The 23,118-nt window shown below is 37.9% G+C and overlaps 1 protein-coding gene across 1 annotated transcript in view; it reads right to left on the reverse strand.

Moving 5' to 3' along the window:
- COL14A1 (collagen type XIV alpha 1 chain) overlaps window positions 1-23,118 on the reverse strand; it is a 109,575-nt gene that overhangs the window by 46,435 nt on the left and 40,022 nt on the right. Inside the window, exons 12-24 of the mRNA XM_021546489.3 lie at window positions 20,967-21,112; window positions 19,540-19,669; window positions 16,318-16,457; window positions 14,584-14,710; window positions 13,575-13,714; window positions 10,574-10,706; window positions 9,386-9,457; window positions 8,514-8,665; window positions 5,685-5,814; window positions 4,544-4,666; window positions 3,065-3,214; window positions 2,309-2,425; window positions 346-492 (exon numbers count right to left, since the gene is read on the reverse strand). Of these exons, the coding sequence (XP_021402164.1) occupies window positions 346-492; window positions 2,309-2,425; window positions 3,065-3,214; window positions 4,544-4,666; window positions 5,685-5,814; window positions 8,514-8,665; window positions 9,386-9,457; window positions 10,574-10,706; window positions 13,575-13,714; window positions 14,584-14,710; window positions 16,318-16,457; window positions 19,540-19,669; window positions 20,967-21,112 (1,707 nt within the window). The remainder of the gene's footprint in view (window positions 1-345; window positions 493-2,308; window positions 2,426-3,064; window positions 3,215-4,543; window positions 4,667-5,684; window positions 5,815-8,513; window positions 8,666-9,385; window positions 9,458-10,573; window positions 10,707-13,574; window positions 13,715-14,583; window positions 14,711-16,317; window positions 16,458-19,539; window positions 19,670-20,966; window positions 21,113-23,118) is intronic.

Consider the following 23,118-nt stretch of genomic DNA (forward strand, 5'->3'; position numbering starts at 1 on the left):
TTTTTTGTTTTGTTTTTTGTTTGGTTGTTGTTGTTGTTCTTGTTTTCCCAAGGTCATAGATATTCTGAGTATCCCACTGTGGGACTTTTTATGAAGAAAACTAAACCATCCTCCCTGTCTCATTCTCATTAGAAGTCCAATAGAGTTGCTGAATGTGGCTTAACAATTACTTCAGAGCAGTGGTGTAAGAATCCTGCACATCTGTGGTGGAGTCACAATGTACTTGGAAAATTAATAGCTGAGCTAAAGGAAACTGTAGGAATAGCACATGTGTGGGCAAAGGGCAGAACCCAAGAAAAGCAATTTTTGCAGCTGGCTGAACTCTGTCTCCTCTGTTTTACTCACATGTTGTCTCCATGATGCTCACAGCAGGGCCCTCCAGCTCCTGAAGCTGTGTATGAACACTGATTTTATATTTGGTTCCAGGCATCAGCTCAAAGAAACAATGTCTAGGTGTCCCTCCACCAAGATTTACTTCTTGCTTTTTTCCATCTGGAATTACAGAAGAAACCATGAAAGCTCTTTTTTTTTTACTGTTTTATTGAATGATATGATTTAAATAATAAATAAGAAGAGTACATGACAGCATATGAAGAGTAAGAGGTTGGCATAAGTTAATAAACTACATGCTGCCTTACTTTTGGAAAATGACCTCTGTGCAGAAGTCTCTGTAACATTTCATTCTTCATACTAAGTAGGAGCTGAGGAATGTGTCAAACATCTTCAGGAAAAAAAAGATTAATTTTTCCCCATGCACTGAAGGCAATAAAAATCACTAACACTGTCATGAACAGGCTTTGGATCTAGTCCTAAATTATGAGAGTCTAACTAGAAATTGTTGCATTATGAAATTCTATGGTATCCTTTGTCTATTTCTCTGGTTCTCGGCATATATAATGTGCTTGGGCACAACAAAAGAGACTGAACCAGATATCATATTCCAGCTTTCACTAGTAGCCACTTTGCAAAATGGTTAAGGGATAGCATTTACAGGGTTCCAAAACTGATTCTGCTAAATCCTGCATTGGAAAATACACTGACAATAGAAAAAGGCTGTGTACTGGAAATAGCATAAGGCATGTTTTAATAACAAGAAAAACTTTATCACCATTTAAAATCTGCATCAGGAAGAAGTGAAATACAAGCAATTGATCTCACATTTTACAGAGTGTATAAAAAATGACAAATAGCCACTTAATGCTTATCAGGTGTTACACTAGTGTAAAAATATTTGATGCCTGAACCAGACACACACCCAATTTGACAGTCAAATCCCTTCAGGATATATATTATTAAGAAATATTTGTTCACACTCTAGGTTGTTCTGCTCACATTTAGGTGCTTTCAGCTCAGCTAAATTCTGGCAGTTCTATATGAGGAAAGTAGGGTGTTGGCTAACTCCCAGGTGAGAGGGATGTCTGTGCTGTCTTGTGTGAGCCAAGATCTCTGCTATCTGAATAGCTTGTCTGTATTTCAGGGCTTCAAATAAACCTTATCACCATCCACTTGCCACTGCACAGAAAGGTCATGCCTTTTTTGCCACATGATCAGTGTTACTGTCCATGACACCTTTAACACAGCCCATTAAGTGTTCCTAACTGCACTTCTCTCAAGTTATCCCAGGTTTTCATTTGCCGCCTGTCAGAAGAGCGCTGATGTCTGCTCTGGATAAGAGAGCTGTTCTGCACAAACAGTCACAAAATGTCTTCTGGCTACACCTGACAATCAGTGAGGCTGAAGAGGCTGTCATTTACCCTCTAGATATGCTGTGCTAAAAGCATCAAAACTTCTTGTGTGACTGCATAAAACTGTGTCATGTTTATCCATATGAGTAACATTACTACTATGAACTACAAAGAAGCATCAATAGAATGAGAACAAACAAAAGTGGACATTGTTCTGATTCTGTGGGCATGGTCTGGATTCATTCAGAGCTTTGCTACCTTTCTGCCCTCTTCTCCTGTCTGTCCTAATCATAGAAAGCTACTGCTGGTGGTATATTTACAAACTTTGATGCATCCTTATCCATCTTCTGTTCCTCACAGCAGTGAAAAACTCAGGTAATCACCCTTCTTCTACTGATAGATCCAAGTTCCTGACATAAAATGCACAAGCTATCAACATGTTTGACATAAAAGGACAGGGATGCTACCCCATTCTGAAACTGTCACTGTGTACACACCTCTCTTGTGTCCATCATTTCCAGTACTTCAGAAGCCAGTCTACAGGTCTAACTGCATACAATTTCTATGCAATTCAATTCTCTGGGTTGGGCTGTAGCTGCAGGTCAAATTATTTAGTAACTTACCCTCGAGTGACTCTATAACTACCCTGTAAGCAGTAGCATGTCTGTGAAGCTGCCACTGAGCACACAGACTTGTCATGCGGACTTGGTAGGAATCCAAATTCATCACTCCCAAATACACTGAAAATTAAATACGACAAAATTAGTTTTATACCTCTAATAAGACATGAAAGAAAAAAAATGACAAAATTATTACAGTGAAACCAGTGCCAATTCATTTTTAACAAATAATGTCCATAGCTGCTTAAAAACATCAAGAAAATCTAAAAGAAGAATTTTTAAAAGCAATGAACTTAAAAAACAAAAGTTTAGAACTTTAGGCAATTTACTTAAAACTAAATAATGAACACTGCTAAAAAGTTTAGTTCTTACAAATAAGTATAAAAGTATCATAATAACAGCAGTATTTCTGTCAAAATCTAATTTAAAAATTGAGCTTTAGCTATCTAAAGAGCAAATAATATTATATATGGAGCTAGAAAAAATATACTAAATAGACTTTTCATGAAGGAAATTTACATATACTACTAGGCAAATATATTTTTGGCTGATAAATTATAACTGCTTTATGATTCCTGTCTTGCTAACATCCAGCAGAGCACTTAAAAGCCTGGTATAGTCTCATAGAAAGAGAGACTTTCATTTCAGGAAAACAAAGTAACGTCTTCCATGTGAAAATTTATTCAGGGAACTGCAGAAAGCCACAGTTGTAAGGAAAACCAGCTTGTAGAGATCTGAGCAGCATGAAATCATTCTTACAGGTTTTGGCCACGCCTGTTAGGGCATCACTGAAGCCTGTTGAGTATGAAGCAAATACTTTAACACTGTACTCCGTTCCACTGAAGAGATTTAGGATGAGAATAGTATTAATATCATCCCCTACAAAGGTCTCCAATGCAGGACCAGGAGCTGCAAAAAAAAAAGAAATATATTAGAAAATCATTTGATCATCCACTAAATTAGAAAAAAATATAAGTGTTCATAAAGTTAATATTTTTTGCCTTTTTTTTAACCATACACAAAGACATTCTCCTCAATCCTTGCATGGAAAGAAGACACAACAAACACACTTAGGAAATTCAGCAGTGGGATTCATTAAGGCAGAGCTAGACACTGGTTCTATTAAAAACCTTTTGCTCTGCTTCAGTGAATTACTACTGCTCTAAAGGGGCAGCCAAATATCTCCCCAGTTTGGTCGTGTGCCAGGACCAACATGGGGGGCAGCAGATGCCAGCCAGCACTACAGTCACTCAGGGCTTCTTATACAACAGCATCATTTAAAACTGCAAAAATGATAATGAAAATAGAAAAGAATGAAACTTTCCCAAGTCAGAATCTCAAACAGCTCCTTCATCACCTCCCCTAGTTGTTCTGGATACACTTCAGAAACCAGTCAGCAGTATTGCCTTTGGACAGTACTTTAGCCCCTTAATGGTCACATGTCTGTGATTTGCTGTCAATAGAGGATCCTGTTTTTCTAAAGAAATTTGAAGGATTCTGGATGTCTTGTCCAGCTGCAAGGTACAGGCAGGCAAAGGATGCAGCACACACAAAAGGGACAATGCATAAAATGTCAAGTGTCTGAGAAGAAGTGAAAACCTTTTATTGTGAGGGGAGGGAAGTTGAAAAACAGTAGAATACAGAAGGGAGGAACAGGAAAAAGCAATCATATTCTCTGCAACAGAGTCATGATAAAGTGAAAAAACACAGACTGAAAGAGCTGGGATTAATCAGCCTTAGGATGGGAAGTCTAAGGGGAAATCTACTTCTGCCAACACCTACTTTATGCAAGGTGGTAGAGAAGACACAGACAGAATGTCTTCAGAGGCAAACAGGAAAATGTAGAAGAAAAAAGAAAAATTTTGCAACATGGAAAATTTTTATCATATATTAGCAAAGCCACTGCCAGTGACAGTAGTCAAAAGCTGGGAGAGATACTTAGAGAAGTTTAAAAATCTCCATCCTTGGAGATATTATAAATTCAATTGGTCAGGGTCCACTGAAACCTGTTCCAAGCTGGACCTGTCCTGTTCATGAGGAAGACTCGATGATCTCCAGAGATCCTTTCCAACCTGCATCATTCTGTGATTATCAAACTTTCATATTCAAAAATATGAGGCACCAAAGTTAATAACACTTTCAAGGCTGTAGCTGCAACTGATAGTTTTAAGAACAAAATTGAGTGAAAAATAATGTTCAGTCAGACATAACCCCAAAAAAATCAGTGTAAAAACTCACTGTTGACAGGTTTGTAGACAACCCTGTAACCCATTGTTGCTGAAGGTGGGGCATCCCAGCTGATTCGTAATCTGTTGTACCACTCCTCTGAGACACGTAAATTCCTGGGAGCAGACAGGGGCACTGAAAAGAAACCACACTGGGATTTTACAAGTTTATCTCATACAAGTTTATACAGAAAAATCAAGATATGCAGATACAAAAAGTGTGATACCCATTAGTCTCAGATTTACATGTAAAATTATCAGGATGAAACTCTTAATCAAATTCATTCTTTGTATTACTCAATTAATTAACCACAAACTTTGATCAACAAACAATGAATTTTTGAATTAATTCCAAAATTTTTTCATACATTTCTTTTAAAAAAATTCACTTTTGTTTCCTAAAAATGTAAGGTAATTTAGAGATAATTATACATTGTATAGTTTATTCCAATCCAAGCAGACTAATGTATAAATCATGGTCTTTTGAGCACTTAATTCTGTAGGATGGAATCAAAGGACTTATTTACAAGTGATTTAAGTCTCTGCATAAATAGCACTTCAATTAAGACAAATTATGCAAATTAGGAGAACATTTCAATAAAATTATACTATCATGACTACAAATGCACAATGAAAGGATTTTTTACAATATACAGAAGAGAGGAAGCTTAAGCTACAGCTGAGTAATCTTTTGGTACTTGGTCAGAACTCTGGAGATAATGCAATCACTTTTTATAAACAGTTCAGCAGCATTTCCTATGACCCTTAGAAAGCAATGATCTCACACAAAAGAAAATCTAACAGTACAATGGTTGGTTCAACACCATCTCAGCAGGTTTTGTTTACTTTCTTTCTGTATTAGTTGGCTTGCCCTTGGTGGGCTGGTTATCAAGCATTTACCAGCTCTATTACTGAACAAGTTTCTGCAAACTCAGAGTATTTGAATATAAAATACAGCTTGTATTTTAGAAGAAACCCATTGTTTATAAATCAATCAACTGAGATTAATTTAAAATTTGAGTCATATAAGTCATGCAAAATAAGCCCACATTTATCCTAAAATACATTTCTACAGCCAAAGAAAAAAGGCTACAAAGAGTAAGCCTTTATTCATGCACATCCTGGCCAAAGACAGGCGGAAAGTTTGTACTTACAAGTTTTGCCAGGAGCCGAGACACTGACTCCCTCCCCATCAGAATAGACCGGGGTTACAGTAACTTTGTATTCTGTATCAGACAGCAGAGGGTGAAGTAGAAGAGTGTTTTGTCTGCCAGGCACCATTACCTGGAGGGTCAGAAAATGCAGAAACAAATGAAGCTCAATGACTAGAGCCAAACCACTTTATCTTACATAGCCTTTGACAACACATTCCACTACCATTGCTATATAACTTGCATTTTCAAATATTAGTGATGCTCTACATTAAAATAAAATCACTACATTATTCACCCTTTTAACAGATCTACCATTACACCAAAAGAAAATAATGGAAATGCTCCTATGAGATAACACTGTTTTATATTAAACCTATGAGCCACTGCAGGTCCATAAATCACTGGTACTGTTTGGATCATAAATATTTAAATTATTTTACTGTATAGACAAAATACATCCTCTTGATGTATTTATTCTGGACATATTTAGATTTTTCTGAAGCCTGGTGACAAAGGCTGATTGTTTTGCTCTCTGGAGACAAAAATCCTCCATCCCTGGGAGGAAGGAAAATCAGGTTATGAGATCTGGAAGCATTGAACTGAGCAAGCAGGAATAAAAAATGTTTTTCCTGTCTGCATCTAGTCTGGAGACAAGCAAATGAAGGCAGCTATTTAGGAGAGGAAGTAGGATGGCATCCCACAAATACCACAGGATCCCAATCTGCCAGGGAACATGGAAGATCTGCAAGAAAAATCCAACCAGACAACCTGGTAGTAGAGCAGCTGTAGAAATTCCTCCAAACAATTTTTTGGTTTAGAGTACATGTTTCAGCGTGCTGAACTAAGCACAGTGACAGGTTTCCCTATAAGCAGCTAGTTCTAAAACTCTTGAATAGATTATTGTATTTTAGCTAGAGCCTCAAAAACCAGTATCACAATAGTGGTGGCAGGAGTGCCAAGCAAAGCCTTGCAATTGCTTAACTCACCAGTAAAATTTAATCTCAGGGAGCCTCCCAAGCCTGTATGGGAGCCACTTACATTACATGGTATGGGCATGGTAAAGAAGAGAAACTATTCCTATGTTTCCTGTGCAGAGATCTGTGCTCTGAAGTGATGCTGCTGGAAGCAAGTCCCAGGGTCCAACGTCACATTTTGGACATTCCCTGGCTCAAGTCCATTTTGCGAATCTGTCACCTGAGCCAGCAACTACAAGGATTTGGCAAGAAGTTGAGAGAAGCATAAATCCTTCAAACTCATGGGGGAAAAGCAAAGAAATAGGTCTATAAAAGCTTTTTGTTATTTCAAAGAGCACTGATGCATGTGATGATGGCAAAGATTTGAAGCATATCCTCAAGAAAGGTCTCACCAGTTTAACCCTCCAGGATTCATTCAAAATACTTCTAGTTTTGGCAAGTGATACAAAGAAGGAAATTTATCTAGTGCACCCAGGTGTTGATACTTGTCAAAGTGCTTCATTCTTTGATCAAAACTGAACTTAAACCATTAATAAATGTTCTTGAAAGATTTCCATGTTCCTCTTCCATACACATGCATTCAAAACACACAAACCAAGTTTCTGAAAAAATCCAACTAATTTTTTTAGTTTTTAGAACAGTGGATGCAAACATTGAGAACTCTCCTCTCCACATGTGCATAATCTTCCACAGATCAATATGGCTTTCAGCAATGAGAAACATTTTTGGCTTTAAAGAAGAGAAAAAATTTGATCTTTCCAGTATGTACAGCACAAGCAAGAACACATATGCAATTTAGAGCTTGACCCCTCTGTATTCTATTACATTTTCTAGTCCCTGATTTTCAGCCAATTGCATCAGGAATTATAAAGCTTATTAATATTTTTATGGACAGGGAGGAGTAACTGAAACTTATATCACTGAAATCAGAGCCAAAAAATGTAAGTGCTCACCACAGAACTGTCACGCTATAGAAAATGTAAGCCCAAATTCCACAAAACTTTTGGTTTCTGCCTAAAAATTGTACTAAGAATATAAGCACTCTCCTAAAATTGAACATCTGTGTTGTTTTATTGACATCTGTTGAGCGCCTCTCAGGTGCTTGAAGCCACATGGTAAAATACATTCCTTCAATTAAAATGTGCCAAATTTTAAGTATAATCTTACATAAATCCTTTTTCAGTAAAATATTTATGCACCTGATTAATTTCAAAGATGAAATGTGGTTAATCTATTTGCTGAATTGTGACTAAAGATAATAAGGCTTGAGAGTGTATTTAAAATTAAATAATTTGTGACAATAAAGTCAAGATACCTACCTAATAATACAGTTTTATAATTTTATTTAATGAACTTTTGAGTCAGCTGTACTGTCATTTTGATAGTCACAATTTTAATACCTTTCTTACAGTTTTAATTTCATTTTAACATAGTAGTCATTGGATACTAAAAGAGGGAGAGGGAGAGGAAAACGAAAATTGTTTAAGACAGTACAAATATTTAAGTGTCATTAAAACACAATCTCAGGATAGAAGAATGACTAGGAGTAAAAAATAAAATTAAAAATAAAAATACAACTTGTATGAATTTAAAAAAGTACAGGAAAAAAGAGACAGCCAGCTCCTCTTTTAACTGTGAGCTCATTAAACATTTGTGTGATGGACCTTGATCTTACATTCAATTGCTGTTGTCTGCAGTGCCACGTGCTGTGCAATTAGAACTTTGAAGTTCAAGCTCACAGTAATATCAAATATTGATCCCTTACTAATTGCAACAAAATTGTCATATAATAAGATATCATGTCTTAGCAATTATTAAAGAAGCTTGTGAAGCCAATAACCAAACCCATACAGACCATTCTTACTGCTTCCTCAGCACGGTCACCTTCTGCAGTGAGGTAGGTCACTCGGAACTGCTGAACACTGTAGTCAGAAATGTCCCATGTCACCCTCAGACTTGAGGTTGTTTCATCATCTATAACAAGATTTCTGACTCCTGTTCGAAAAACTAAACCCAGAAATATTTAATTAATATTTTCTCTCCTGAGTTTTTAGATTTAATACCATTTTTATATTTTTCTGATTATCACCAAGTAGCTGCAAGCTCTCCTGAAGTCATGGTGGCTCTGAAGATCCACAGTAGGCAAAACCATATAGCTCAGTCATATTTAGGCTTAAAAATATAAAAACTGTAATCACTTATAATAATAATAGCTATCCTACACTTCTATTAACATATAATATCCCATCTGCTTTGTTTATCTTACTCAGTTTATGGAACTTTAAAATAATCCAAGCTAGAATGCTACAGAAGGGAAATAACTCAGAAATGCTGTTCATTAAAAGTCAATTTCTAATTACAGGGAAAAGAAAGAGAATACTCAAAACTAAGCAAAATTCGAAAAGAGTTCCCAGTCTCACATTTATAAAGGGAAAGAGAAATTCTAGGTGAATTCTCCAAATCAGTCTCTGTACTCTGAAGTAATACCATTCAGAGTCCCTGCCCGGCGTAAGGGGCTGGCTCCTGATCCAGGTGTGTGCGGGAGGCTGGCCAGGCAGGGACGGGTGCAGAGCAGCACAGCGTGCACAGTGTGCACCCCTCAGCAGTGCCCTGCCTTCCCTTCGGGGCACCTCAGCAGCAGCACAGCTCTGCCCCAGCCCAGGGCTGCCTGTGGGCAGCCGCAGTGCTTCGCCCTCGGATTTGGGCTGTGGCATTCGCTCAGCTTACCTGCGGTGCTGGGCTCAGCGGCTGCGGCGCTGCTGCTGGTCACCGTGCTGGGCACCGTGGTGGCACTTGCAGCTGGAAAACAGGACTCGGTCACTAACAGCTCAACAAACAGGGAAGTCACAGCATTTTTCATGTATGTCTAACTGTGACAAGTATCCCACACACTTCAGACATTTCAGATACTACAAGGAAATTACTCATTTAGTTTACTTTAGGCACATATATTTGCAGGGTTAGCATTTAGATCTGCAGATAAGACATAAATACAAACTGTGTAATCAAATAATAATGGGTATATTTTCATAAATTTCTGTCTGAACTATGCATAATAGACTTCCACTTTGACCATTTGTTAAGGTTGTCTGATTAATTAAATTGGAAGTTTTATAAGGGTGTTTTACTTCTGTCCATGTAAAAAAACAGAAAGCAACACTGGGAAGTATCAACATAATTTGGATGGGTGTGGGCTTCTTGTTTCAACAGAAGATTTAGAATTAGGTCTGCAGTTAAATTACAAAAAACAAATAAAATTTAGAATTTACACATAAATATGGTTGTTTACTTATCCAAGTAATTATTGATAAAAAGAGAATAGAGTAATCTTCCTGAAATACAGGCTATTGTTTTGATAATAAACTATAAAATAAATTGGACATGATTATCAAGTTTTATCTTTGTTGCTTCATGTCAATGTCACAGGAGGCCTGTGTAAGCTTTTTGGACCATTATTTCAGCCGAGAGTGAATTCACCTCTAGTGACTATAAATTACATAAATAAGAAGGGAGTAAATTGAAAATGCCAAACATCTTAAGGGAAATTCCTGTAAATCATTTACTTTAAAACATTCACCGCAAATCCTTTCCAAAATCTGATGTATCTTCTCATAAGGAACCCCATTCAAAGACTAAATATTAAAATGAAGGATGGAAGAATATCTGCCCAGATCCAAAGGTTATTAATATCACATCTCAGAAAGGGAGCCAAACCACTATTTTGATTCAATGCCATCTATCACATAATATTAAATTAGTAAAGCAAAAACTACTCAGCAAAGCCCTGCTGCTGAACCACCACATTCTTCAATATTATAGCTACCCAAGATGAACTATGTTTTATATATAAGATGCATGTCTCAAATTTCAATCACTTAAACATTTTTTAAAATTACAATCAAGAGTTTGTCTTACATGTAGCTCCAAGAATAGCAACAACTTCGCTTTCACTTTCGTCATCAAAAACTGCCAGCAGAGAAACTTCATATTCTGTGTCAGGCAACAGACCCTCTATAACATGACTGTCTGCATCTCCATTTATGACAACCTAAGTTACACAGCAAGATTGAAGAGTATCAGTTCTGCATCTGATTATGTTACATGAATTGACTGAAATTAAAGAAGGAAAATCTATTTTGCTTTAAAATAAATTAAATCTACACTTTGATCTGCCCAAAAATTTATTAATACCACAGAGTACATCTGAAAAAACACTTAAGAATATTTAAAATATATAGTATTATGCTTTTACCAACATCTATTTAATTGCTAAAGCTGACCAAAGGCTTTTTTTTATCACTACAATTCAAAACATTTATCAATAAAAACAACATAACAGAATAGGTTAACTTCCATTCATACTTCTACTATTCAAACATTGTTATGACAAATGTATTCAGTATCTGCCCTGCCTTAAAAAGGCTTTTTCAATACCAGAACTGTAGTCTCAGTTATGGTTCCACAATTCTGAACAGAACTTGAAAAAACATGTGCTTCAGACTTGAGGATTAGGAGAGATGTGCTGATGATTAGTTTGCTATACAGTGTGAAGTTTTAAATGGTAATTTTCCTCATTTCTAGCTATGACAGCAGCACAAGATTGATGTGCAATGTAAACTGTAAGCAGGTTTCACTTCAGATTTTTGTGTGTTTCATTTATTTTATTGGAAGGGATCACCAGATGGGGAGGAACTGGAACAAAAGGGACAATAAAACAGAAGGTACAGGAGCCTGATCAGTAATTCTGGTGAAATGGGCTGGCCAGTTTTGGGAATAGTTTTCAGGTCACACAAACAGACACTACAACAAAACAACCTTTCTCTGGCTTAACACTGACAAGATTTTAAAGGTGGTCACAGTATATTCAACATCAAAGTTAGACTTATAATGGAAATCAAACAATAGACATGCCCTGTGTAAAATCTGCCACTGAGGTTTGCAGAAACAGTGAATCACACTTTCTTCTTTTAACTGCCACAGAAGATTTCCTGAGTTGGTCCTGGGGAAAAGGGACCCATAACACAATTGCAGACCTTCTGAGCTCCAATACAAAAAGAAAACCAGAAATAAATAAATCAGGGCCACGCCTTCTACAACTATCAAGTAATGAATCAGGCCTCCCATGCTGCACACTTTCTGGCACAGATTTTCTTAGGAAAATTTCAGGAATCAGTTTTGAGTGAATCTAGCTGTATAATAAGAAGTACATGTAACGCCTTTCTTTTCAACTTTGGCATAATTTCTGAAGAATCACTTCCTTCACCCTCCCCTCCCAGCTACAAAAAACAACACAAAGTGCTGAACTTTCAAGCAGGCAGGACAAACAGCAGCAACAAGCACATGAGTACAACAGCATGCATCCTCTACTGTAACCTAGAAATAAAAGGCCCCCCTTAAATTTATTCTGGCTTTTTAGTTTATACACCTGACTACACGCTCCTCACCCATCAGCAGAGAGGGTGAAGTGAGATGAGAGGTGTGTGATTAACCACTGGCCCCTGACCTTACTCAGCTAATTGGCAAGTTGGCTCTTGGGAGAAAGAAGGAGGGAGTGCATGTCCTTTGTCTGCATGACTGATCACTTAGCAGGGAAAGAAGCTTAAAGAGGCAACAGCCTGGAGGTATTGTGCTATCCTAGGCCTGACCCCGCTGGAGAGGTCATGCAAGGAGAACAAGAGAGCAGCTCAGGCATTTTTAATATCTCAACATTCTAAAATATTAGAGCCTCCAGCTGTTCTTTGTGAACACAGTGAACAAGTAGAACCTTAGCAGTTCAAATATTTCTTGATAATTTATTCTCACACTGGAAGAATACAGCTACTCACAGAACTGAAATAGAAACAAATGAGTTCATCTACTGCAGAAGAAACTGCTAGTGGATGACCTGTGTTCACTCATCTGCCAACTCCTTTTCCCTGCTCACTCCTCTAATTTCTCTCTTTCTTGCATGACTACCTCTCACTAGGTGAAAGAGAGGAAAATAATCAGGCTAAGCTAAATTTACAGAAAAAATGACACATAACCTGAGCTATAATGACTGCCTTCTGCCCTAATGGATGACAAAATAATGCATGAAACCTAGGGCCAGGTGGGAAATGTCATTTTTCCCCCTGAGTTCTGTACCCAGATAAACAGTTTGCAGATGTGGCCTCTCCACACACTTCTGATGCCAAGAGAGAAAGATGTTTGAGAGTCACTTAAGACTGAGAAGTACAAAAGAAGCCAAAATAATGAGTTAATAAAGAAAAAGAGGAAATGAGACAGACTATGAAAATTTGGGAAAGAAGAGAAAGTGTCTGTCTACTTTGAAAAAAGAAAATTTAAAAGGAAAAGCTAAAGGGATGAAAATAATTTTAAAATTTAGACTGATGGAATGGGTACTATGGAAAAGGTGTACAAGGGCTTAATGCAAAAAATACATCATTAGAGGAAAAAAAGAGAAAACATGAAGAGGAATAGATGAACAGTCGAACAAATTAACTATGTGTACACTTTTCCCTTTGTAATGTTACCTGATAAGGCTTCAGAGGCAATTTTACTGTGGCCAGAACATTAGACAAACTTGGAGCTTTATGTGAGGATATCACTACTCTGGCTGAGCTACCATCATCATCTTCACATCAAAGTAAAGAACATGAAACTCTAAAAACTGAAGTGGCCCCAAATAACAACGCTAGTTCTAAGGTTGTTGACACATTACAGATTAGAATGACTATTCACAAAATTCACAATTCCCTATTTCCTCTTCAAAACAAAACTGGAATATTGGTTTGATTTTTGTTTCAAGAGCTTTGCAGTGGGACAGATTTTGCTGTAAGTCAGCTGGCCATATTTAGCTAGCAAACGTTGCTGCACAGTTGTCCTCAGAACGGAATTCTCCCTCCTTTTCACCCCTCATGATGGCAAGGAAATTTACCTCCTCAGACTTCCCCCCATCCAAAGGAATCCATGACAATCTGTAAAAAGCAATATCTGATGAGGTGGGCTTCCAGCTGACCCTGAAACTATCTGTTGATACTTCATCAATTTCCAAATGCTGAGGAGCTGGAACTCGCTCTGGAAAATATTGCACACAAGAAAAGTGAGAGTGAATTATGCTCTGGCACTTCCATAGATGGCAACATTAGGCACACACCATTTTACTTGCAATTTCTTAAAATAGCGTAACATGGGAGGTAGACACCAAAGGCACTAGGGAATAGATTCTTTATTCTAACTGGACAGGCCTCCTTGTCCTCTTTCCACTGAAGGAGCTGCATGAAACCCTAAGTCCATCTCCTTTGCTCAGGTTCTTTTGTAGTACCTCAAAGCCAAGTCCCAGTCTCTGCCCTTTCTAGACTCTGTGTACATTTCCATTTGCACTTTGCATGTGTCAGAATCTTGCACCATACATGTATGCTCTCCCTTCCTCTTCCATCTTATCCTTCTCTTCCCATTATTGTTGGAAAGCACTGATATGTGTCATCAGCCATTCATTTAATGCAGAACTACAGTTACAGAAACTGTAACTGTTAAACAAACTACAGGAACTTTGAATGTCTTATATTTTCTCCTTTTGATGTAGTTCCTCTGTATGTATATAAGGTTATACCCCCTAGTGCCTGGATAGTTCAGTGGTTAAATGTATGATTCAAAACTCATCACACTTCATCTGGAGATACAAATGCCATCACATTGAATAATGCTTCAGAAAGCTGTGGAGATGTTTTCATGATGTCAAGAGATTACTCATGTGAGTAAAGAGGCAACTGGCTCCATAGTAAGGGAGCAAAGAAGCCAAGAGCAGCAATGAAAATAACAGAAAGCATTGCCTATATCTGAATTCACAGCCAGAGACCTTTGCTGTAACTTATCTTACTTTCCAGTAACATAAGAAAGCATAAAATTTCTTCTTGGAAAGCCTTCAGAAGTCCAGCAATACTTACTTGTGGTAAAACTGCCAGTAAGTGGTTCAGACTGGCCCTCATCGTACTGGGAGAAAAGAGCAACAGTATACTCTGTAAGGGGTGCCAAACTTTTCAGAGTATGGGTTGAAACACGACCAACTTCCACCTAGAGAAAGCATAATTTTCAGTAGATATTTTTGACCATACAATACACTATCATTGTGTGACATTCTTCTGGGTAATAATGATACAGAAGGAGAATGTCATGCAATTAGTAGAGAAATTCAGTGAAACTATGAACAAGCATAAACTCAGGTCCATCAAAGCTGATGAAACCAGTTCTAATAGAAAAATTACAAAAAATGAGAATTTTCCACTTATGGAAAACCATATAAAAGGAGAATTCAGCCTTGGTAAGCCCAGCTGTTCAGCTAACATCAGCATTGCATGTTCAGGAACCCAGAAGGAGAAGGAGCTTTTTGGGCAATTAAACCTAACCCCTTACCATAGACAATCACTGCATAAAACCCTCATGTTTAACATTTGTCAAGAGACAGATGAGAGTTTTGTCTGGTCTCTCTCCAGGCCGGAGTTAAGTGACTTTGCCAGGGACATAAAACTCAAAGCTGTATAAACAGTTTATCAGTCCAACTATTCAGTGCCACATTAGCTCAGCACCGCAGGGAAAATGCTACCAGGCAGAGCAAATGAAAACATGCCACCTGTTCTCTGAACAGAAAAAGGAAAAGTGAACTGAACATTCACTCACATTACCAAGTATACTACAATGAGCCTGAGATGTTCAAATACCACTGTGACCTGTACAGTCAGGCATATTATCTACATTAAGGGTAATCAATAGGAAGTGGTCAAATAATTTCTAATTTAAATTTTAAGGGACCTAGCAGAAAGAAAAGAAACAAAACATTGCATAGGTATACTCTCTTCTAAAGCTGGGAGCAGTTTCTTCAGGTTCAATACAAATATTCCACTTTATACAGATGAAAGGCCAGATATGTCCCAGAAGAAACATAATTACAGAGAACTACCATTAAACACTTCTTTTGCTTGAGGGCCAAGTTATCCATGACAACTAATTTCCTAAGGGACCTAGACTGTTCTAACAATCAAACACACTTATTGCAATTATTTTTTAATATGCATTTTTAAAAATTTCTTTATTAATATTTCAGTATGAATCATTACATCCCATTTTGCATTCACTCACAGAATTCATGCTGCTAAAAGGTATTATAAGGCACCCTTGGTAACAAGGCAGAACTAAATATTGCAAATTATTAAATATAAGAGTCTAAGTTAGAACATATTGGTATTGCCTTAGCACTCTATTCAAGCCAAATCCTGTTTCTAGAGCGTCTCAATATAAATTAAAGCAATAAATTGTTGAGAAAATGTGGCAAAGCCTTCAGATAGTCGTTTTGAATGTACTTGAGTCCATGATATGTGATCCATCAAAAGTCTTATTATCTGAACTGAATCAAGAATAAATATTTCCATAATATGCATTTAGTCAAGATCCTGCTCCTTGCAAACCTCTGTTCTCTTGTCTCCCTCAGTTTATGTTACCCCCACTGCTCAGAGTACTCTTCCCCACGTACATCCAACATTAAGCAAACTCTCACTTACACCAAGTTTCAGAATTCTCTTGCAAATCCTTTTTTAGAGCTTGCATGGTAGCTTTTGTTTATAAATAATTCCAGAAGTTTGGGAAGGTTCAAGACTGGCTAAGGGAAAAGTGTTGCTAAAATTTACCTCATTGGTTTCCGTTCCGTCTGTTTTAACGTACATGATGCGATAGCCATTTATGTTTTTGGAAGCAGGGTCCCATGAGAGCTTAGCACTGTTGTGTCCAACATCTGAAAATTTCAAGTTTGCTGGTGGACTGAGAGGCACTTGAAAAGAAAAGAGGTAAAACCATGAAAGTGATCCCAGGTTTTAGCTGTGAAATTTTTCATGTCTTAATAATAAATAGTATGTTTTCCATTCAGAATTTTATATCACCAGTATTTCTATTCAAAGGCCTTCATAAATAGAGGTACAAAAGTATTTAAAGGCAGATAAAAGAGCTTAGCTCTTTACTGAAACAGAGCCTCCAGATTTGTTAAATGCATCTCAACTGATACTGAAAAAGAAATGTTATGATGTTGTTCACTGTAGATATCATAGCAAGATCTAGCCTGCAGAACACTTGCAAAAGATTTGGGGTTGTATGTGTGAATTAATTTATGCCAGCTAGTACTTCATCCTATATGCATTTGGTTTTCATGTGTATCCCAGCAAAAATACTTCATGACAGTAGAATTTGGGCAAAAAACCTTCTGAATCCTAAAACATCTTGATATAAGGGTAAGTTTATCCAAAAAGCATAACCAGCTGATAAAATCTCAAAAAATGCTACTTTTTACCTGTACCAACCCTTTCTGTTAGGAAACCTTAGCTGTTTCCCAACAATAATCCCAGTTAAAGTGGTACTTTTATTCTATATATTCCTTGACTGTCACGAGCTGAAGGAAAATGAGGTCATGCAAGAGACAGTCTCAGATTACATCCACTTCTTCACACCGCAGAAAGCAATTTGTGCTGTCTGTTACTCTCAGCAGTAGATTCTGTATTAGTCCAACATCTGCTACTTTCCTCTGAATTATAAAACCTTTTGCTATCCATCCTGCCTTCACACACACACTCCTCACCAGTCCACGTGGACAGATAAATATCAGCACTTCAGAAGCTGCTTCCCTCACACAATAGCACCTGGGAAAAAGCAAAGATTTTAAAGGCCTCATATATTCTGTGAGTTCTCTAGCCAGGCCATTTATCAATCCAGAATCTGCAACCAGCTCAGGAACAGTGAAGTCAACTTGGCTCTGAGAAAAGAGAAGACGGGAACACACTGGAACTGTAGTAGATGGGTTTGCCACACATTCTGGCATTCAACATATTCCTCTGAGTCTGGTGAAGGAGTATCACGTGCTGGCCTTCTTTTCTACTTTCTGTCACTCATGAAATGCACTTCATTCCACCACCCAGGTCATACAACAGCTCCTTCCTCTTGGAGCCAACCTCCTGACAGCATTGCTCTCAAACAGACAGGCAGTCCTGGTGCCAGACTTACGTGATATTTACAGAGAGTCTTGGATGAGTCCCGGCCCCAAAATGAAACTACACCCTAGAATCAGCTTGCTGAGCTCTGTTTGGCATAGGGAAGGTTTCCCTACAGTAACCAAGATGATACAATGAATTTAGTATTATTTACTAAACATAGATTATTAGATAATACACCTAATACTACAGCAAATTTGGCAGATCACTCTTCAGGCAGATATATGCTCCAGGAAGAAAATACCAGGTAGTCTATTCATTAATTGTAAGACAGAATAATCTCACTGAAATAGAAAGGGAAAAAAAACCAAACCAAAACAAACAAAGAATAAAAAACCTACCAAAGAAAACCCACACAAAAAACGAAAGAAGCTTAAATCAGATTCTGGACAGGTAAGACATTACTGTTGAACACCAACAATGTGGGACAAGCATGATCACCAGGAGCCTTCTCCCTCCCAGATTGCCCCACTGCCTGATTCATCAAAGCCTGCTAGCAGAGGGTTTATTTGAATCGCTGCATATGACAGAATCCATCTTCTTTCAGTCCTATAGACCAGAGATGGCTGCATTGTGTCATCCTAAAAAGAAATGAAGGTAGCAGAGAAGTGAGGATTTCTTTTTTATTCTGGTCTAGTAGCAGCAGTAGTGATGATACTAACATATGTTCCAAGCTTCTGTGATCAGACACTGGTCATGAAAGCTCAGCTTGTGCCAATGTATCTGGAATTTGTATGTGATCTTCCATCCAATGTGTTAGCCAGGTTTGGAGGTCTGCATTCTCTAAGACTCTCCATATGGGATGAAGTGAATAGAAGCTGGCACAGTGAAAAACTACATAAACTACTGTTTAGAGAAATTAAAATCTGATACTGGGGGAATATTGGCCAAAGGCCAGGGTGGGACATTTCAAGGTGACAAACATGCCCAAGTTGCAGTAGTTTGCTATTGTGACTTGTCTGTCCACAACTGTCCTCCTAGAGGACACCCAGCAAACACCTTTCTTAGAGCTTCCTCCACTATTGCTTGCTGACCTTAGAAGGAATTGCTCTGGAGTTTATCTTTCCTAGCATTCGCATGCCTGAACTGCTCTCACTTATTAAATGCAAGTCACTTTCACCCTGACTGGGTTACTCATGCCAGGAGCACAAAATAAGAGGATTCACTCACTCCCCTGCTGGGAGCAATAGAGATGTCACTGAATGCAGTCCCAGAAATGTCCCAGAAGCACAGTTGCTTATTTTCAATTCCTTTGTCTTCCAAAGGCTGGAGCTATTTAGAGAGCTGACATACAGTCTGTGTAGTTTGCAGAGGACAGAATTTAGCTGGCAAAATTCTTGCTGCTTATTAGAAACACACCATCTATCATGAGTGCACAGGCGCTTTCTAACCCTCCATTTACCAGATGTTAGGCAGCAGGGGTTGGACAGAAATCTTCTCTTTGCTTCTTTTCTGTCTGTACTACTACTGAGCCAGAGGAATGACTTTCTCCATATGAGCAGGCTCACACACACACCTGGTTTTCTAGCTAGAGGAGGCTAAACAGAGCATGTTTCTGTTTTTGCCATGAAGGTCTATGTGGTGACCTTCATTCACCTTCAGCATGTTCAGAAAACTGTCAGGAATTTAACCAAGATCAATGCGGACATCCATAGGACCACTACCAATGAGAGAGACAAGTTCACAAACCTTGCAAAAACAAGCTGGTTTGTAGAAATCCTCAGTCCCTGTAAATTGAGTATCCACAGTGAGAAACTTACATAAAGAGCTTGCTCAAGTGTTCAAATCAGATAATTAAATGTTTGTTCTAATACATGCAAAGACCATTCTGAAGTTTTGTTATCACTGAAGTGAATATAGATTTGAGCTACCTACATGTAGTTTCTTGTCCTGTGAGGGGATCACTAGCTTCTTCTCCAAACATGGCATAAACTGTGACTGTATATTCTGTATTTGGCAATAGTCCATCCAGTTCCAGATCTGTTGAGGTCTCCCCAATTTTTATCTAAAAACACCATGAATCAAAAAAGATACATTATTTATGAATTAGTTTATAATGAGGAATAATGCCAGTCAAAAACTTGAAATAGATATATGATCAATTTTCTACTGAGCATTTGTCTGACACTGCTTGCAGCGCTTTGCCGAAGGTTTTGGGATTTTGCACAATAATTAAAAGACTAAAGCTTTCAAAAAGCCATAAGCCAACACAGGTAAAAGGACTTTAAAATGACTAACCACATTAGTGATGATAAAATATGCCTCTCCAGAATGAGCAGCTACTAAGGCCTTTACCCATCTACCTTTTCTTATTCCCACTCACATCTACACTTTGGTTCATCTTCAGTCACAAATCTGAAAATCACATTAACTCATTGGAGGAGTTGATTCCTATGCACACCGAGGCTCAGATTTGTTGCTATTTGTATCATTTTCCTTTTCCACCTATTTGTGGAATAGTATACCCACATTAACATGGATTGTACTTATTTCTTTGGGGTAAAGCTCAGTCCTCCTGAAGCAGCCAGTTCTCAGGGAGGCCCCACTTTTAACAGAATGATGTGCTCACAGTCACTGCTTTGGCAGTGAGCACAAGTCTGTGCTGGCTTTCAGTAGCTTCATGCCCCCTTTGCAAGCTCACATGCCTCTGCATGTTTTATAGTGTTCTTGCTAAGCACAGATATTGCCCATAACCTCAATAATACATTTAGAAACTTGAGTGTGGAAATTTTTAAATCCTAGACCAGAAGTTCCATTGGTTTTACCATGTTAGTGACAGAACACTAAACTTTACCTTCTCCCCCCTTTTTTTCCTTTGAAAGAAAGCCTACTAAAATCACTTTTGACTAAAGATGTTATCTTTACATTTAAAGACAAAGAAAACAAATTATGTTTTTCCTTCAGACCTAAAAGTTTTACTTATATTTAAAGCCCCTGATAAGAGCAAAGGCTAAAGTTCATATTCTTCTAATAGCACACTTAGGAGAGATCTTAGTTTTACTTTATTTTTTCAAGTGTTAGTTCTAGATGATGATACAATATCACTTCATACAATATTTCAAAAGAGTCACATATATTCAGTTTAATTTGTTGCATTTTTATGACAATTACATAGAAATAACCAACTGGCATTTGCACTTTATTCATAGCCTGTGACACATACAGTACTTAATCAAGTCATGGGAAAAACCCCAAGTATTTGCTGATCACATTGGAGGTTTAAGAACATGTACGAGTCTGTTCTTTAAAATACTTTTTTTTTTTTAATTAACTGCTATTGAAATGAAAGCATGATACATCACCTCCTTCTCATCTGCTGCCAATCCTTCTGTGAGGGGAGCGTAGAGGATCATGTACCCTGTGGCCCCCAGGACCCCATTCCACCTCACCCTCATGCTGCTCTGGGACACGTCGTACAGCTGCAGATCCGAGGCCATTGGCAAGGCAACTGCAGTGGAACAAGAGACAGACACTTCATTTCTCTCACTTGAACAACCAGCTATTCTTCAAACTGTTTTACCCCAGGAAACACACAGGAATATAGCTGTCTCCAGGCATGGAAGTGCTGTCTGTACCCTACAAATAAGATCTAAGTGGTGCATAAAAGAACTCAGAATCAGAGAAACAAGGAAATGCTAACCCAAATCAATTCTAATGCCAGGGCAGATTTATGCCTCACAAAGCATTTCAGCACAGTGGCTATTAGGAACCAGCAGCAGTTTTAAGTGGTGGCTCTTTCAGGGAGTAAATCCCAAACCAGAGGGTGGCTGTGACAGGCCCTGGAAAAACCCTGGATAAGTACACTGCACAGAGCAAAATATTTTGGCTGTAAACTTCATTCCACCATCCAGGTCATAACCAGTTGCCTGTTTAAGGCCTGGACTCTCCAATGGCACCAAGGCCAGTATCAGTGGGATTATGCAAATATGGGTATTTCCATTGCAAATCATGGCAAATGCTGTCCTGGTGAGGGAGAGCCAGCTGAGTGAAATTCAAACAATTACTAAGAGATTTACTTGAGGATTTAAGGCACTGATACCAGAACAGAGCACCAAACTGAGTTTCCAAATGTTTCTTTTCATTTCTGTAACTCTTTAGAGTAGTATTTTGCACTTTCCTGGTTATCCTCACTTTATTCTTCTCACAGAATAACATCCCATGGCTTCTCCACTGCTGGTACACCACTGAAGAATCCCACCAAAATATCCAGGCAGAATATGGAGAAATATTCAGGCATGAATATGGAGAGATATGAAGGAACTTTGACTTCTCCTTTGGAATTTATACATTGAGAATAGCCCTCAAAATGACTGGAATGGTCTGAAAGAACAGAAGGCAATTGCTAACTGATACAAAACCTTTCCTATTTGAATTCTGAAGAATCTGACCTGCACATAAATATTCAGGAACAAATTCTAATTTCAGTCACAGAGGTTCTCTGGGCTCCTTGTCCAAGAAAAGCTGAACACTGTCAAGTTGGTATCTCCAAGTACATCTCTTATATTATGCTCAACAAGCTCTAAAAGAGTTCTAACACAACCATGGCAGCCTCATCCTTTCCTGTTCATTGAAGCTGTTCACTCAGTTTTGTCATTCATGCCTGTGAACAGTGGCAAAACTTCAGCCCAGGCTTCTCTTGAGGTTTCTGTTTCCAGGTTACTCAACCTACCCCTCCAAACCTTTTTCAACCTACCTCCATCCTGTTCTTGTATTGATTTATATTCCCATGAATTCTCACAATTTCTCTAATTACAGGGAGAAACTACCCATGAACACTTTCAAATTTACTTCAGTGTCCTTGCTCAGAGCTCCACTCACACTTTGCATCACATTGTTTTATTCCTGTTCAAACTGCCCCAGGGTCACAGTGAGAGTATCCATCACCTGTTCTTCCCCTTATTTTGACTCTAAAAAACCTATAGGAAAAGTGTCCTCCAACTGTAACTTATGACTTGCATTTTCAGTCTCAACAGAATGGTAGATACTCTGACAATATATATAAAACTTAACAAAGAGGTGACTGGAAATAAAACATGGCGTTTTCTAGTGGAATTTTCAGCCAAAGAGCTCAGAATCTCAGATATAAATATTGACTAGATAATGCTGTTTTGCATCTTGGACAGTTACCAGACTATCCTAATATTCAGGTAACATAGGGATAAATTAAACCAACTAAAACCAGCTGGAACAAACTAAACCTGGTAAAAAACATATTTTTAGCAAATTAATATGTGAATTAATTTCATATTTATTTCAATTTAGAAGTGACTATGAAATCACAAAACTTTCTACTTATCTGTACATTATGCATACATCTGTTTAGATTGCACATACCTGTAAACTATTTTGAATGTTCTATATAAACAAATGCAATTGGTCACTATTTTAATCTGTCTCTCACACAGGCAGGAATGTAAACTACAATTTTCCATAATTCTCCATAATATCAGAAAA

This window comes from Lonchura striata, chromosome 1, assembly GCF_046129695.1.
Source record: "Lonchura striata isolate bLonStr1 chromosome 1, bLonStr1.mat, whole genome shotgun sequence".
Lineage (NCBI taxonomy): Eukaryota > Metazoa > Chordata > Aves > Passeriformes > Estrildidae > Lonchura > Lonchura striata.